This window comes from Condylura cristata, unplaced genomic scaffold (genome assembly GCF_000260355.1).
Source record: "Condylura cristata isolate star-nosed mole 26May11 unplaced genomic scaffold, ConCri1.0 scaffold00021, whole genome shotgun sequence".
Classification (NCBI taxonomy): domain Eukaryota; kingdom Metazoa; phylum Chordata; class Mammalia; order Eulipotyphla; family Talpidae; genus Condylura; species Condylura cristata.
This window is the reverse complement of record NW_004567122.1, coordinates 19,771,138-19,789,440: the sequence shown is the minus strand read 5'-3', so window position 1 is coordinate 19,789,440 and position 18,303 is coordinate 19,771,138. Positions and strand designations below refer to the sequence as shown.

Below are 18,303 nucleotides of genomic sequence, written 5' to 3'. Positions count from 1 at the left end.
TGGGTCAGCTCCCTGGCTGGGAATTGAACTTGTGCTGCAGTGACTTTGGAGAGCTTCATAATGTGGTGCTTTTTATTTTTTTCAATGATTTATTTATTTTTGCGTGCAAGAACTGGGGTATAGGCTAGAGGTGTGGGAGGTGGGTGAGAGAATTCACCAGAGACAGTAGGGAGCAGAACAGGTAAAGCAACTGAAATACACTGCTGATGGCAGCAGTGGGAGAGATAGGAGAGGTCTTTTGTGTCATGTGGGTCCCCTCCCTGGCCGGGGATCAAATTCTTGCCATGGTGCAGTAGCTGGTGGTAGCTGAGACTTAAACCCAGACACCACCAGGAAGACCCTGGTAAGTGTTGGATTTCTCATGAGGGTTTTCATTCTCTCAGAGGTGTTAATGCAAAATCTAAAAGGTGTTTTTTTTATCCCCCTGTGACTTTCTGAGAGACAGCCTCTATGTTTAATTGAATATCCAAGTAAACGAAAAGGATATAGTTACTAGTGGGTTAATGTTAGGGAAATAGAAAAATAAATTTAAAAAGCTTAACTTGGAAAACGATGTCATTTCCCCCCTGCCAAATGACTATAGTGGAATCATAGTAAACATATTTATCAGTTTTATCAAACCTATTTGACAAATATACAAAAGAGAACTCAGGTTGTAAGTACTGAACTTGGAGTGAATGTGTAATACAAGACTTGAATCTGTTTCTTTTCTCATTATTATTATGACTATTAATATGCATGATGGCAAAGAGTTATATCAACATAGCTTTGTTCTGCTTTACAGGTCATTAAAGATATTTTCAAAGACATTAATGATAATCAGTTTTTAGTATTATATCCAAGAGTTGTAACTATGGAACATCTTAGAAGAAAACAGGAATAAACTGTGGCTTTTGGATTAGGTAGTCTTTTCTTCAGTAATGTCACTTAGAGCATAAGTGACCTAAGAAAATACAAATGAATTATATTTTATCAAAACTAGAAACTTTTAATAGAAGCTGACTATTCTAGCTTCTGTGGAAAAGAGTTTGAAGAGCTCTAAACTTTAGCCCCAGCATGAAGTGACTCTTGGCTAGTTAATCCGCCAGCACTTTTGCAATAGGCTTTTAAAAAGCAAGTTTACAAAACAGCATTTAAAGTTAATGCATGAGGGCAGCAAAGAGGCAGAATATAAGATCAATATGTAAAAATCAATTGAGAAAACAGTTCCATTTATAGGGGCATCAAAATGAATGAAATACTTAGGAATTCATTTATCAAAATAAGTATACATCTTTTCACACAGTGCTCCAAAGCATCACTGAGAAAAACTTAAAAATGGCTAAATAAATATAAAGACTTTCACTTATTTTTCTTTTAAAGGTTTATTTATTTATGTGTATAGAACTGGGTACAGGCCAGTGGTTCAGGGGCGGTGAGAGGATTCACCAGAGACGATGGGGAGCAGAAAAGGCAAATTGACCAAGTACACTGCTGAGGGGAGCAGCGGGCAAGTCAGGAGAGGTCTGCTGTGCCATGTGGGTCACCCCCTTGTCTGGGGATCAAACTTGTGTTGAAGTAGCTGTGGCTAGCTTCCTTGTGCTGTGCTTTTCACCCATTGCTCCAGGGAGAGCCCCCTTTTCACTTTTTGGAAAACCTAAAATCATTATGGTGTCAATACTCATCAGTTGAATACAATCCTGTTCAAAATATCAATGGGCTTTTTGGGTAGAAATTGATGAGCTGATCCTAAAACTTGCACAGAAATCCTAAGAATGCTGAAGAGCCAAAATTTTTGTGAAAACAGCGAAGTCAAAGGTCTTATGCTTTCTAATAAAATGACAGTGATCAAGACTATGTGGTACCAGCATAAAGGTAGATGAAGATCAGTAAAGTAAAATTAAGAATCCAGAAATAAGCCCTCATATTTATATCAGATGACAAGGTTTTTGACAAGAATGCCAAGACAGTTCAATGAAGTAAGAATAATCTTTTTAACAAATGGTCTGGACAGCTAGATATTCATATACATATGTACGAACTGAGGCCTGTGCCTCATCCTACAGGCAAAAACTAGCTCAAGATATATGGAAGACCTAAACATAAGAGCTGTAACTATAAAACTCTTAGAAGAAAACAGGTTAAATTGTGACTCTGGATTAGGCAGTCCTTTCTTAGATAACTGCCCCTAAAGCACAAGCAGCTGAAGAAAATACAAATGAATTATATTTAAAAACACTATGGGGCCGACTATTCTAGCTTCTCTGGAAAAGAGTTTGGAGAAGTCTCAGAATGTTAGAAATAGACTACCATAGGATCCAGCAATTTTACTCCTAGGAATCTAAAAAATACAAAAATACTAATTCACAAGGACATTTGCATTGTAGTACTGATAATAGCCAAGCTTAGAAACAACCTTAAATCATATACACTCTTATACACTAACATCTCAATAACAATAGCTTTTAAAAAGCATAAATTTGCATTTTAAAAGATACCATAAAAAAGTGAAAACAACAACATATAGAATGGGAGGAGATATTTATAAATCTTGTATCCAATGAGAGAATTGTGTCTTCACTATAAACAAACCCTTGAAATTCAACAATGTAGAAGATAATCCATTTCAAACGTGGGGAAAGGATATGAACAGGTTTCTCATGTTTCTCCTTTACCCTTAATCACAGAGTAGTTTGTTCTTTAAATAGAATCATTAGTAGAACTATAGTTTTTTACATTGTATAAGCTTATATCCATATACCTGCTGAGCTTTAGTGATGGGTGATTTTTTTTTTTTTGAGGGAGTAGGTAGTTAGGAATTAGCTAGGGAACACAGAGAGAAATGCAATTAGAAAGTATAGTTCCTTCTGCCACAAAGCACATAAAACCAGGCAGGATGAGCCAGTGTTAGGTGTAGAATCCTTCTGAGTTAAGAGATTTCCTGGTGACTTGTGGATCATAGCATTTTGCCTAGTATTAACTATGATTTAAGTAAGGCTTTCTTGCAACTGCATCAAATACTGAAAGAGCCATTAATTTGTGTTTCTATATACTTTAAGGGAGAAGTTTGTTAGAACTTGGAGGAAACAATGCTATTATTGGTAAGTGCCCTTTGTTTTCTGTTCAGAATGTCTCCAAGAACCATCCAGAGTACAGATACTTGTTCAGGAAAGCATTGCTGCTATGTTGTGTGTGTCTGACATCTCATCCTCTTATTAGGAATTTTGCTTTTGGGACAGTATACTAGCAAGGAAAAGTATTTGTATTTGCAAAATATTAGCTGAATCTTAGACTCTGGTTATGAAATGTCCTACTATGGTGGTGATTCTAGTTTTTCATCTATCTTTTGAAAACTGGTGGCTATGTGTGTCCCCAGAATAAATAATGCTTATGTGACTTGCTGATTCAGTTAGATTTCAAAAATACTGGGTCGTCTTCAGTGAAATATTGAGTGCTTTTGTATTGGAGAGGAATACTTCCTTAGGGCATTTCATCACTTACCTATAGGTTTGGAGATTACTTAATTCTCTTTTTCAATTTTTGCTGAAAAAATAAATAGTATATCAAGCAATATAATTCTGGATGGACCTAAGCAGGTTGAAACACAATAGAAGCATGGCTTTTGTGATTTGAACCAAAACCTGTTATTTGTGTATTGCTATAACCATAATTAAATGCCTCCATGTTTGTGGTGTACCCCAGAAGTTGCAAAGGTATATGGTGAAGGACTTGTTCTAGATGGATTTCTAATCCAGTTAAAGAGAAGTTTCATTTACAGTTGACCACTTAGCAACATGGGCTTGAGTTGTGTGTATATGCATTTTCTCATGAACAGATGACAGTAACTTAAGGTATTGGTGTCAACAGCACAGTATTGTCAATGTATTTTTTTCTTCCTTCTGATGTCAATATTTTCTCTTTTCTAGCTTCTTATAAGAACATAGTATAGAAAACATAACAAGTGAAACATGTTAATTGGCTATGCTGTTGGTAAGGACTCCTTTCAACAGCAAACTATTATTAGTTAATTTAGAAGAGGTCAAAATTATACTGGGACTTTAGACTGCAAGGAGGTCCACATCCCTGACTTCTGGTCATTGAAAGTCGTTTGTGTAAGTTAACAGTAAGTAGGTACTAGGCATTTGCCAGGTGTTTGCTCAGTGAATACACATTTAATTCCTGTAGTAATCCCTTGAGGCAACTACCATTATTAATCTCACTTGGAGGTTGCACTCTGCAGCGTAAACCGATTATATGACTAAGGTGCCAGGGTAGCAGGTAAAAAATATATTTTTTATTTTTTCATACAAGAACTGGGGTGTAGGCCAGAGGTACAGGGTTGAGAGACAGTGGGGAGTAGAACAGGCAGGTCTACTGAAATACACTCCTGAGGGGAGCAGCATGTGACACAGCACGTGTGCCAAGTGGGCCGCCTCCCTGGTCAGGGGGTCGAATTCATGTTGCAGGGCTGCAGACAGCTTCATAGTGCTGCGCTTTAACCCTTTGTGCCATCAGGGAGGGCCCAGCAACCCTCTCTTATGAGCAGCAGAGAGGTGGAAAGGCCCTTGTGATGCTCACACTAGACATTCCATGAAGGAGGAGGTGAGGCCACCTGGTACAGGAGCACAGAGCTTGAAGGGTTTCAGATATTTGTAAAAGTTTCTGTAACGTGGGATCCAGAAGCACTTCAGGGGGTGGGCTGATGGAAGTGAGGGTTTAGGTGATGACAGGGAACATGGCTTGGTAGTAGTGATAACCTGGGAAATCTGGCATCAGCATTGGCTAGAGTTGAGGCTGGAGGCAAGTGAAGCTGACAAAAAGAGTGGTGTTAGAAAAGAAGCCAGAGGGAGGCTACAGGGCTGGCTCAGTCAGTACCAGAAACCAGTCCAGGAAAGGGGAAGTGATCAGAGCAGAGTCCTTGGTTTCCATCTTACATGGGTACCGGCTAGCATTTATGCTCTCGTCTCAGATTGTGGTCTTCCTCAGAAGAAATGGATGCTTCTGTTTTGTGAACGTGCCTGTTTAACAGGGATGGTTCTAAAGTTCTCAGACTGCACCTGTACACCAGGTGGCAAAGCGCCTTGCCTGCTCTCTTCACTCACTGATGGGAGTGCGTTGTTTTTCCTCAGCTTTTGAGGACGCAGACCTCAGCTTGGTCGTTCCTTCTGCTCTCTTTGCTGCTGTGGGGACAGCTGGCCAGAGGTGTACCACTGCAAGGCGACTGGTGAGTGCTGTGTGGACCCTAATTTTTAACGCATTGTACTGTGAAGCACTGCTACAACAATATATTCACTTTACTTGGTTGGTCAACATGTGGCCCCACTGCTCTCTCTTCTGCTCATGGCAAGTGTCACTGACCAGCCACAGAATCTTCCTTACGCCCCACATCCAGTTAAAAGTGATTTCACACCAACTGATTGAAGATGAGACCTGTTTTCAATTCTGTACCTAGAGCAATACAGATAAAGTTCAGTGTCATTTAGAGAATAAAACAAGCAATAAAATTAGAAAGTCATTAGCTAACAGCAGCGTTTACTATTCTATACAAACATTTTAAGTAGTAAAACATGAAAGATTTTAATTTGGGATCACTGAGTCCTACATTTGACTTGCTGTGACATGGGTTATTGAAAAAACAGCTGATTTCACACATGTGTCTTTGTAGTCTGCCCTCACACACATGGGTTAGCTTCAGGGTGTGGTTTTGGGAAATTAAATCTCCACAAGTGTGGTTATTGTTCAGTCTTCAGTGGAGCCCAGCCTTGATTTTCAACTGTGAGTACAGAAACCAAACAAGTTTTGGGGTAGGTACAAATTTGTCTGTGTTTCCATTTTTTTTATTGTTGTTGAATTTTCTTCCTGTAATTAAAAAAAAAAACAAAAAACTTATAATTGCCTGATAGAGAAATTGGTTTTGGGCTTTTACTCTCATCTTCAGACAAAATGAACATTTTTTTTATAAGGTTGTTGCAGCCTAAATTAGAATAAGATAGAGGAGATATGCAAATTGCAAATGAAGTCTTTTCCCATAACTTTTCCTAAGATTTATTTCAGTTATTTATGCATACAAGAACTGGTATGTTGGCCAGTGGTACGGGGTTGAGAGGATTCATGAGACATAGAGTGGGAGCAGAACAGGAGGATCTACTGCAATACACTGCTGAGGGGAGTAGCCGGTGGGTCAGCAGAAGTCTGCGGTGCTATGTTGGGCAGCTCCCCGGCCAGGGATCGAACTCATGCTGCAGTGGCTGGTGATAGCTTCATAGTGTGGAGATTTGAACCCCTGTGCCACCAGGGAGTCCCCATATTTCCCTTTTCCTTTATTTTTACAACAAATGAACATCAAACTCTTTGTTTTTAATTATCCATTTGACATTCTTAAAAAAACTAAGATATGATGTTCATAAAGTAATTATAATTTATTAAATTAGTTCATCCAATGCTTATTAATACTAAGAAGGAAATGGGTACGCTGAAAGATTGTAATCTTAAGTAGTAAAATATGAAATTTCATAGAAATCAGGTATTTTTTTCTTCACCCAACTTTTTTTTCTTTGTGACATGGAGCACATGAAAATGATTATGCTTTATATATAGTGCTGGATATTGTAGGATACTATTTGTCATTGCCCAAATCATTGTCCATAGTGGTAGTTATCGATACGTGGGAATAAAACATTCTGAACAGGTATTTCTACTACTGTTAATTTTAATGCATTTGCCAGATGGAGATCAATCGAGAGAATGGATGATTTGACATAGTCACCTCCGCCACTGGGAACATAGCATGGAGCTCACAAGGCCAGCAGGAGTCCAAGGGCCATCCTCACTGATTAAGGCCTCACTCTGGAGACTTACTCAGCCTGAGGCTAAGTGCATATAGCTAAAAAGCAGGGCTCAGCTGACCAAATCATAGTGGTTTGTGTTCACTGTGATTCACACAGTGGTGTGGGAGCCGGTTCTTGAGGTTCTGTTAATTAACACAGTGAATGCTCTAGAACAGGATTAGGCATAATTGAGTTGTGAAACCTGGCCAAACAGTTCCTTAGGAAATTGATAAAAGATGTGGCTCGGCCCTCCCTGGTGGCACAGCGGGTTAAAGCACAGCACTGAGAATCTAAAGCCGCTTCTGCATGAGTTCGATTCCCGCCTGCCCCAGATGTGACCACATGGCGCGGCAGACCTCTCCTGACCCGCCCGCTGCTCCCCTCAGCAGTGTACTTCGTCGATCTGCCTGTTCTGTTCCCTGCTGTCTCTGGTGAAGCCTCTCACCACCCCTGAGCTTCTGGCCTGTACCCCAGTTCTGTATGTACAACTAAATAAATCTTTAAAAAAAAAAGATGTGGCTTTAGATTTTTATTTTAACACGTGCCTCAAAGAGTTGCCTTCCTATAGTTAATATTAACATTAGAAATCATGTAGTTTTAAAAAGCCCATGCTTCTATTTGCTTATATTTTCAGAGATCACATTTCAGAAACTGAACTATTAATCATTATCCTTCAGGAAAGTAGTACATTTACCATACTCTGCTCTTTAATGTTTTCCTTTTCACTTAGTTTTTGCATGAAAGCATCCATGATGAAGTTGTAAATAGACTTAAGAAGGCCTATGGTCAGATCCGTGTTGGGGACCCTTGGGATCGTGAGTATCTCGTATTTTCAGAGGTTTTGCCTTTTGGTAACTGATGTTTTAACTGTTTCTATTCTTTCTTTGTGTCTTGTTTCTTGGATTTTTTTTGCCCCTATTGATAGACCTAAGAGTGCATAAAATGGGTTTTGGGGTTCACGATGAGACATATTTCAAGTTAGGACATGTCTGACAGGTCAGCCTGGGGGATAGTGTTCAACTGGGGTGACTGATGAACTTCTGTCTTCTCACTGCTGTTCCTGGTGTCGAGCCTCCACATCCTGTCTCATGGAAGGTCACAGTCACCTAACTCGCTTCCCTTCTGCTGGTTTTCCCTTCTACAGTAACCAGAGTGATTTCAAAAAATGTAATTTGAAGGTCCATTCCAGTGACTTCATGTTGCTTTTAGATGAAATCCTAGATTCTTCCTGAGGCCCCCAGTCTTTCATCATCTGACCTCTGATTCCTCTCCTGCCTGCCTCTGGCTTTCTGTTACCTGGCCTTCCTGCTCCCTGAGCTCTAGCTGTTTCCACCTTCTTTCGGTGTTGCAGGTATCCCAGGCTCCCTCCTGCTATTCTCTGTGGAAATGCTCTTCACCCACCTCTTTCCTACCACCAGCTCTCCTTAGAGAGGCTTTTCTACACATCATCTTCCTTCTCTGTCTCCCGGGTCACCTTTAATGTTCCAGCTTCCCATAGACATTTAAAGGTCAACAGCCATTGAATTGCACACAACTGCTGAGTCCATGAAGTTCTTAGACAATGATTACCTTGCACTGAATAAATGCACCCTGTGTTTTTAATGTCCTGCTTGGAATGAATGGAGAGCCATTCCTCTAAACCAGTCACAAACAGATTGGCCTGCCACCTGTTTCTGAGAAGAAAATTTATGGGGATATGGCCATACCCTTTCACTGACATACTGTCGTGGCTTTTTTCACACCGCAGTAGCAGAGACCACATAAGTAATGCAGAGGAACACAAAGTAAAGTATTTGCTCTCTGGCCCTTAACAGAAAAAGCTCGCTAACTCCTTTAAACTGAGGATGTCGAATGCATCGGTCAGTTCATTAGGAAGCTGTTACAATAATAAAGTGATGCCATTTGGGGCAAAATGAAGAGCATTCCTTTTTCTCTCCAGCTAATGTTCTCTATGGGCCACTCCACACCAAACAAGCAGTGACCATGTTTCTTGGAGCAGTGGAAGCAGCAAAGAAAGAAGGTGGCACAGTGGTTTTTGGTGGCAAGGTAATCAAAACGCTGAGCTCGGGTGACAGGCCTTCTCCTTCCCTTAGGGCTCTGGACACATTGATGTAGACCCACAGTTGCCATTTTCCTTCCCCTCCCATCCCTGTGGTCAAGAGGAAATGCATATTTTGAAAACTTAGTATAAAATGCATGGAATACTTCTGGAAGGACACCCAAGAAGCTCAGCTCTGAGTGCCTTTGCATGGCGTCTTTAGGAATTAGTGTAGATGAGAGATCTTCTCATTGTGTAGTTGAAGACTTTGTATTCAGAGCTACTAAGGTACTAACCTTTTGAAAGGCTAGTAAAGCTAGGGAGTCAGAATTCTTTAGATACAGGACCAAGGCATTTCTTCATGTATGTAGGAATCCATCTGCTTCTTTGTATTAGTTAGATCCTCTATTTTATAGTATTTTCTATGATCTAGTTTCAGTTTTTAAAAAATTTACTGAGAACTGATGTCCTAGAAAAGGAACCAAAGAGATCCGTCTCCTGAGTATCAGTGGCATGGACATACCCACATTTAATTGTACAGAGCTGTGCATGGATATGGGTGTATTGTGTCATGTATGCTATAGTGAGTTTTTCCTAGCTCATCTAACTTAATGTTTATATGAATAGCTTTTTTTGTTGTTGTTGTTGTGTAACATTTATTAGATTATATAATGCAGCAGTATGCCACTATTACAGCAAACACAGCTGCTTTGCACAAGATTGGGAGTAACATGGTGAACTCTTGGTAAACAGCTCGGGGGCAGAGAGTAGACTCACACAAGCACCCTGGGGAGTGGACCTGATGTCACAGCAGCTTGCTGTGCACATCAGAACATTTTACAAAAAGAAGTGACTGTTAAGCGGAGACCCACTAGTAAGTTGGTTTTCTGGAGATAGTTTGAGAGTGTCTACAGGATGCTTTTCAGGAGCTTTCTGCTTTTGTGTGCTATACCTTAGTCTGCTTCACTTGCCATAACAAAATATCATAGAAAATTAACTTTGTCACAGTTGGCAACTGGAAGTCCAAGGTGAAGGTGCTGGCAGGGTTAGTTTCTGGGGGGACCTCTTGCTGGCATTGCAGGTACCACCGCTTGCTGTGTCTATATGGCCTGTCCTCCTGGCGTGAGGAGATGGAAGGTATCCACTGTCTGTGCAGACCTTTGTTCCCCCTCATCTGTTACGAATATTTTTTTTTCTTTTTTCCTTTTTATTGTCTTCTTAAGATCTCACGTTCGTCAGATGAGGGATCTATTCCTGTGAGAATTTAGCTCTAGTTACCTCCTTAAAAGCCCAGAGTCTTCCAATCCAGTGACACTCAGGAATTTAAGACTTGAAGATGAGTGCCTTATAGACACAACGCAGTCTGTACCACAGGGGGTGTCGCTGTGTGTTTTAAAATTGTGTGAATTTAAAAATAGCCACGAGTAACCGTGTTTTCAGTTTAACTTGATTGTGACACACAGTGCTGCTGTTTCTCCTTTATGCCTATTTATTTGGTTTTTCTTTGATTTAAGTTAGAACCAATAGGAGACAGAAAATTTTCATTCATGATGCAAAGCTATTTTGGAGATGAATTAATTCATTTATAAATGTTTACTTTTTTCCCATAAATATAGAGTGTGTTTCATTTGATCCTGACCATGTACGAGGAACCAAAATGCTTTTATTTTCTTTCTTTCCTTGTACTGTATTTTGATTTTATTTTTCCATTGTAGGCTATGGATCGCCCTGGAAATTATGTAGAACCGACAATTGTGACGGGTCTTCCTCACAATGCATCCATTGCACACACAGAGACTTTTGCTCCGATTCTCTATGTCTTTAAATTCAAGGTAAAAGTGGATTCTGACTCTTCTTTCTCTAGTTTAGTGGCAATGTAAATGAAAAGATTAGGAGGAAATGAAAAAATATATTAAATTTCACTTGATTAGCCTTTAGGGAGAAAGTCAATTCTTATCAGCAGACATTTGAAGGTTAAGGATAAAATAGGCTGAGGGGAACACTTTAAACTGCCAGGGAAACCTTATGAGCAGAGGACCCATCTGGAATTAAGGGGGGAGTGTAACCCTTATCCCCTATTTCTGAGGTCCCTGAGTGCTAAATATCAGCAGGCAGAATGGGAAGATAGGGGCTAATTTAAAGATCCATGATATCAGCCTGTGTCAGAGAATAAAGATAACTGAGGGGCTCAGTTCTTCCCTGCCATGAGAGAGGTTCTAACCCTGCCAGCAAATATTTAGAAAATAATTTTTGAATGTGTCATGATTCACATTTAAAGGAAACAGACAGTTGCACCCCTTATCAATTACTTATATGATTTTTTTCCATCAAATCTTGCTTAAATTGTCTCTTTGTTTCACATATGCTGTCTTGATAGTATAATTTCATTTTTTTGCAGCAGGTGTGTCTGTGTGAGATTATGAACTCTTGAATGAAGTATTTGGTCTCTGGGTATCTGTTGTCTAATCTGTACATTGGGGAAATATATGACTTGTGCCAGAGGGTGAGGATTAAATGAGTACGTGCACAGTGAGTGGTTAGGTCTGTGTTTGGTACATAGGAGCTCAGTCAATATTAGCTATTACATGTAGTGGCTTGAGTGCAATATGCTAATCTTTGCTTCTAAAGGTACAGTTAGAGGAAAAACCCACCAAACATTGTATAAAAGAATAGAATTAGGAAGATGTTGATTCTTAAGATTCCTTTGTGTGCTAAAGTTATACCACTTATACTTGAACTGTATTTAATTGACTTCAGTGAACTTTGACCTGAAAGCTGGACCACCTGACAGTTTCGTACTCTCTTCTTTTAGAATGAAGAAGAGGTCTTTGCCTGGAATAATGAAGTCAAGCAGGGACTTTCAAGTAGTATTTTTACTAAGGATTTGGGAAGAATCTTCCGCTGGCTTGGGTATAACTTTATTTTGAAAACTTATCCAACTCTTAACTTGTGTGATGAATGGACTTTACAAAAAGAAATTGAAATTGCCATAGTCGAAAGTCTTTTATCAGCATTGAGTATCTTAAAGGCTTTGTGTTGACTTTTTCTTTGTTTTAACTTCCTTTGCGTTTCTCTCATCATGCCTTCCTTTTTCACATACAGACCTAAAGGATCAGACTGTGGCATTGTAAATGTCAACATTCCAACAAGTGGGGCCGAAATTGGAGGTGCTTTTGGTATGTAGAGAATCCTTTGTTTTTCACCGTATTGGGCAGTGCATTATTCTGCTAGGAGTATATAACTTCGACAAGCTATTTCTGGAGGCTGGATGCCTGAGATAAAGATATTGGCAGTTTTGGATTTTCCTGCCACCTCTCTTCCTCTTTCTGGGTCTTCCCGTGGCCTTCTTCTCTGGACATGCACACTCCTGATGTCTCTTCCTCTTCTTGTAGCTCTTCAGTCCCATTGACTTAGCACCTCACCTCCATGACTTCATTTAACCATAGTTACCCTGCATCCAGCCAAATACAGACACGTTCTCAGGCATTGGAGGCCAGGGCTTTAGTACAATTTTTGGAGGGAACACATTCAGTCCATAATAAACAGCAAAAGAAAAACAGTAGTAGATTTTAGGAAAGTTTGACCAAGAAACTGAAAAATGTTTTCTGGTCCAGCATGTCTTTAGGAAAGTCAGGTTCTGTATTTAGAGTTATTGGCCAAGGTCCTATGTATTATTTCCAGGCACAGACAGCTTCACTTTGTTCGAGCAGGGGATATCTGTAATTTTGTTGTCTTTTTACTACTGTTTTCTATTTCTTTAGACCACCAGATTTTTGTTTACAAGGTTTCCTAAAAATTTTCTTGTAATCCTGTTAAATCTTTACTCCTATTACTAAAAAGACTTACTCTGTTTTGATGACACACTTTTTTTTAAGTTTTATATTTTTATGTGTGCATACAGGAGCTGGGGTACAGGCCAGATGTGTGGGGAGTGAGAGGATTCATCAGACACAGAGTAGGGAACAGAACAGGCCAATCTTTTGAAATACACAGCTTGGGGGAGCAGCAGACGAGACAGGAGAGATCTGCTGCACCATGTGGGTCTGTTTCCTGGATGGGGATTGGATTCATGCTGCAGTGCTGGTAGTAGCTTGATAATACAGAACCACTCACTAATCCCTGCGCCACGGGGGGCCCTATTGGTACACTTTTTTTTTTTTTACAGATTTATTTATTTGTGCATACAGAACTGGGGTACAGGCCAGAGGCTCAGGGGCGGTGAGAGGATTCACCAGTGACAGAGTGGGGAACAGAACAGGCAGATCGACGAAGTACACTGCTGAGGGGAGCAGCGGGTGGGTCAGGAGAGGTCTGCCACACCATGTGGTCACCTCCGGGGCAGGCGGGAATCGAACTCATGCGGAAGTGGCTTTAGATTCTCAGTGCTGTGCTTTAACCCGCTGCGCCACCGGGAGGGCCCCCTAATGGTACACTTTTAAGTAGTATCCTTGTCTAGTTTTATAGAATCATTTTTTTGGTAACCTTTCCTAGGATATGAGTATTTAAACATGGTTCACTGGAAAAGCAGTATATATTATAGAAAATTCCTTGTACATAAGCATAAACAAAGAAATAATGACATTTTAGCATAAGCCAAAAAAAAAAATATCTTAGTTGTCTGGGTTTTCACTTTAAGAATGTGGTCTAATGGTGACATTTTTTGTTTAAAGGTTTTCTTTTGCATTGTGATCTAATTGTTTCCTCTTAATTCCTGTTATTTCTCTCTCTCTTTCCTATTTGTTTCGTTCTGTGTTTTATTTATTGCAGAGATGTAATTGGTCACGTAGCTGTGGTCTTCTCTAAATGTCTGTTTTTCCTACTGGTATCCCCAAGGAACAGCCCACACAGAAAGAAAGTGAGGAAGAGATTTGAGATTTTTGTGTATTTCTCTAGGTGGAGAAAAGCATACTGGTGGTGGCAGGGAGTCTGGCAGTGATTCCTGGAAACAGTACATGAGAAGATCTACTTGGTAAGAAAATGATATGGGTTTGGACTTAAAACTGCCAAAAGCTTTTATCTACTCTTCCACTTTCTTCTTTTCATGTATACTGTTCCATAGCAACCCCCTCCCACAGCATCAGTTTTATACTGCTATTTTTTTTACCTTCCTTATTACCTAACTTCAGCTAGTGGCCAGGGCCCAACTGTGCAACTGTCCTGCTGATGGCTTCTTTCTGGGAGCTGGTACAGGAGCAGCGTACTTAGAGGTCAGTCAGTAGGAGAAGGTAGAGGCAGTTGTCTTTGGACGCAATTGTCACCCTTGCAGAAGACAGTGGAAAATGCAGGCGGGGTGGGGAATAGGTGAGGGTTCATGAGCTGGCTGTCACACTGGGGGATACTTGCTCAGAATAGTGAGCATATCCCTTGAATTCATTCCACCAGCACAGGGTAGTTGGTGAGAAAGTCTGCTTCTAAGACATTTGAACTAGAAGTTGTTTCTTTTGCTTATAATTTGTTTTTTTCCCCCCTTTGTGGGGGAAATAGTTTGCACTTAAGTGCAGTAAAGTAGAGAATATGGGGTCAGACCCATGTGATGTCATGTTGTAACAAGAACATGGAATAAGGAATCCAAGACACACCCTGGTCTCTTCTGCTGCTTCTTACTACCTATGTAACCTTGGGTGAGTTTCTCAACTTTGGTTCCTGAGAGTCGCAACAGTTTGCATCAGTGAGGGATTTCTGAGATGTTTTTGGCTATGACTTATTGAATCTCAAAAATGTACACATTCTCTGCCTGGTTTCCACCCTTGGAACTCATTTTTGTTCCTGGTGCATTTCTTGTGCACTAGAGATCTAGGGGAGCAAAAATGTGTTGCTGTGCCTTTCTAGAACCCATTTAATGGGGGTGATATTTTTCTCAGGAGAAAAGCCATGTGACTAGTTTAATATGGGTGTTTTTTTTTTTAATTATTATACTTGTATCAAAATGGAAATATTTCCTGCTAATTCAGTACAAGTTGTTGAGCAATAATAAAGAGTAAAGTTAGGGTCTTTATTTTTGTGACTTGGAAACTATATATAAAATGTACGATGTGACTTTCCAGACTTATGTATTTCTCTCTTCTCTCCCTTGTTTTTTCTTTTATACAATTGAATCTATTCTAGCATTGTTTTGTATCCTATTTTTTTTTTTCCTTCAATTTGGTGCTTGGGCACTGCATCTTGTTAATATATACAGATCTGCTATACTTATGTAATGGTATAAAAATACTGTGATCATATATGTACTACCCTTTATTAAGTTTTATTTATTTTTCTTCCCCTAGTACCATCAACTACAGTAAAGACCTTCCTCTGGCTCAAGGAATCAAGTTTCAGTAAAGGTGCCTTAAGTTGACTTTCTTGTTAGGTATTCCTACTCCTCTTTCTTCTGAAGAACACAGCAGTAGTATTTGCTCTGAATAAATGCATCATTGTGAATGTAATAGTGATTAATTCATTATTCCCTGGAGACTCTTAATAAACAAAAATTTTGCTTTTAAAAAAATGAAAATTAAACTGTCATATAGCAATATTTAGTAAAAATACAGATTTGAAAGGTTTCTGTTACTAGTAGTTTTTGATTTTTAAGAAAAAGTTTGATCATTTGATAATTTAGGAAAAAATACTACCTGCCATGTATATACTGTAAAGTTGGAAAAAATAAAGAAGAGAACAGAAACAAAACTAGAAGCCGCCTTTGTGGATGCGGGAATATCTTCTGAACAAGCCAAGAATGCTGTGGCCATTCCTGACTCAAATTGCTTCCTCCAGCATGAGTGGGAAGGATGTGATTGAAAGGGAGTTGCATCTCTTCTATTCGGAGGACCACAGTATAATGTCCATGACTTGCTTGCTCTGTTGAAAGTGTCCGAGCAAATTCATTACCGTGGTGACTTGCACCGCTCATGATGGCATGTGTCACTGCAGAAGGGATCGCTGGGGTGACATAGATTTCACCCATTCCCTGGACCTGCTGCATCTGCTGAAGAGTGCACCCCTGCAGAATACTGAAAATGTATCTGGAATTGTTAATGTAACCTGCAGCTTTTTTTTTTTTAAGCTCTGCTTTTGCAGTTGCCCTGCAGTTTGTTCTCAGAGAATATCCACAGTGTGTGTGGCAGGTTGTTTTTATAGTAAGATTTTCCTTTGCTGAGAATCGTCCTCTGAGAAGTCGCCCAGGGGTTCTGCAATTGGTTCAGCCCGGGGCGCTGACAGGTTCTCGCAGTACCCCTTCTGTTCTGGCAGTGTGCACTCGCTCCTGGGAGCAACCACCGGGCCCCACTCTAACCTGTCTGGGCAGAAGCCTTTAAAGAGGATGGTATTTGCCGGCAACCCGAGGAATCGGAATGTATGATGAGATTTGGACGACTGGCAGAGTTCAAGATTGACTTTTGACACCGAGAAGCAAGCAAGATTGACTTATGAACAAACTGGGCGATTATACATTTTTTTAGGGAAGGAATGGTGTCTGCTGTCAACCTTATTAATCAAGCCAAATGCCGACAATAAACATGTATTGGCAGAAAGAAGTCAGGGCTGTGGTAGGTGAAAGGCTGACGGTTCCTCGTGTTTGTAGTGGGAATCAATAATGCCTAATCTTAAAAAAGCAAGGAATAGCATGCAGGCTTATGAAAAACAGGTAAATTCCAAAAGAATCATTGCCTCAGGGGAGGGCACATGGAGGCTGAGGCCTAGAATATAGGAGGAGTTATAGTTTTTCATGACTAATTTTATAGAACTATTTGGCTTTTTTAATTAAGAGGCTATATAATTCTGATAAGTATTGATATAACAAGAAAATGATGTTAAAGAATCAGCTATTTTGGGCCCTATATTTCTAGACTCTCCTGCACCCTCCTCTCCCTCAGCACACAACACATGTAATTTGTGTGCTACTCATTAATGAACTAGGGACACCTCAGTAACTTACAGATTGACCCTAAAAGAGTCAAATTTTCCTCCATTTTTAAAGTTCAAAATAGAGCACATTATGCTTTCTTGTTTGTGTGTGTGTGTGTGTGTTGGGGGGGCATGTCAGGTGGGTGATACTGAAGAAAATCTTACAGCGTTAACTTTGATAATATTGACAGTTTTTGGGTTATGATATTATGTGTTCTAGCCCTTGGTAAGTGACTAATACTGTCTGCAGACAGTACAATACTATTTCAGACATTTTCAGGAATTGTAATAATAGGCAGTTTTAATTTAATGAAATTGCACAGGATTATTTTTGATAAAAAGAACTTTTTCATGTCCTGTATTTCTCCAAAATTTTAAACAGGTGCTCCAAAATAGAAGCTGGATCATTTACATCTATAATTTATCTTCAATTTGGCATTTAGGAGATCCATTCTTTCCTGTATCTGCTGAGGAAACTGGCAGATTGTAGTGATTTGGAATAACCTCTAGTACACTGAGTTAGGTGGGTAACTGGGATCATTCAACTTAGGTATAGAATTTTAGGTTAAATAGATTTTGAATAAATCTTCCTTCAAACTGAATCTTGTTTACATTTGGACTTTTAGTACCGACTTAACAAATAAAAGCTGTGACTAGACTTTTCACTGGAGTTAGGATGGGCATGAGTAGGGGGGCCCCTAGCCAAGCATGTTAGGGTGTGAGGCCCTGTTCTGAGGGTTGCTGGCTGCATTGCGCCCCCTGGTGACTGCCTGCCTTCTCTTGTGCCTCCCTTGTGGCCTGTATTCCTCACCCCATTGTCACCGTGTCTGGTTGGTGTGCCACCATGGTGACCTCTAACTTTTTGAAGAATCTCGCTGAACTTCTCCAGTCCCTAGAGAGAGCATGTAGTCAGCTGGACTCAGGATCCTGGTGGTTGATGTCTTGGGAGGGGGTGATGTCTTGGGAGGGGGTGATGTCTTGGGAGGCAGGTGCACCTGCTGAAGATACCACACAGTCACACAGTGGAGATATGACAGTTTTCTGGAAGGTTCTGTTCTGTCTTTCACTGCTCAGACCTCTCTCCTTAGGCCTTTTCAAGCTCACCCTGCAACCACAGTGAACTTTTTCTGTTCTTGAGAAGATTAAAGGGAGCCGAGGGCTTAGTAACCGTGCTTAGCTATTTTTTCCTGACACTTTCAGACCTTCCTCCTGTCTCTGTCAATATGACAAAGTTGATGCTAGTTAGAAATGTTTTGAAATGTTTCAATAATCAGACAGGGTAAGGCATACTTCACTTCTGTTTCCCCATAGTCGTACACCTGGTTCAGTCTCCCATTTCCTGATGCATCTGCTGGAGACAATGGTAATCATTTGCGCTATTTTATACCTACCACTTCCTCCACATAACTGAGTTTTATTTCATCTGATTGCTGGACTTAAAGATTTTTTTCTTAAAGATTTATTTATTCATACAGAACTGGGGTACAGGCCAGAGATGGGGAGGGTGAGAGGATTCACCAGGGACAGAGCAGGGAGCAGAACAGGCAGATCGACGAAGTACACTGCTGAGGGGAGCAG

General features: G+C 40.1%; 1 protein-coding gene across 1 annotated transcript in view; it reads left to right on the top strand.

Moving 5' to 3' along the window:
- Positions 1-15,341, top strand: part of ALDH7A1 (aldehyde dehydrogenase 7 family, member A1) — a 36,642-nt gene extending 21,301 nt beyond the window's left edge. The window contains exons 9-18 of the mRNA XM_012727741.1: positions 1,787-1,854; positions 3,039-3,080; positions 5,109-5,203; positions 7,537-7,621; positions 8,746-8,852; positions 10,560-10,676; positions 11,657-11,754; positions 11,947-12,020; positions 13,738-13,813; positions 15,111-15,341. Coding sequence (XP_012583195.1) covers positions 1,787-1,854; positions 3,039-3,080; positions 5,109-5,203; positions 7,537-7,621; positions 8,746-8,852; positions 10,560-10,676; positions 11,657-11,754; positions 11,947-12,020; positions 13,738-13,813; positions 15,111-15,165 — 817 coding nt within the window. The 3' untranslated portion in view covers positions 15,166-15,341. The remainder of the gene's footprint in view (positions 1-1,786; positions 1,855-3,038; positions 3,081-5,108; positions 5,204-7,536; positions 7,622-8,745; positions 8,853-10,559; positions 10,677-11,656; positions 11,755-11,946; positions 12,021-13,737; positions 13,814-15,110) is intronic.
- The last annotated feature ends 2,962 nt before the right edge of the window (positions 15,342-18,303 follow it).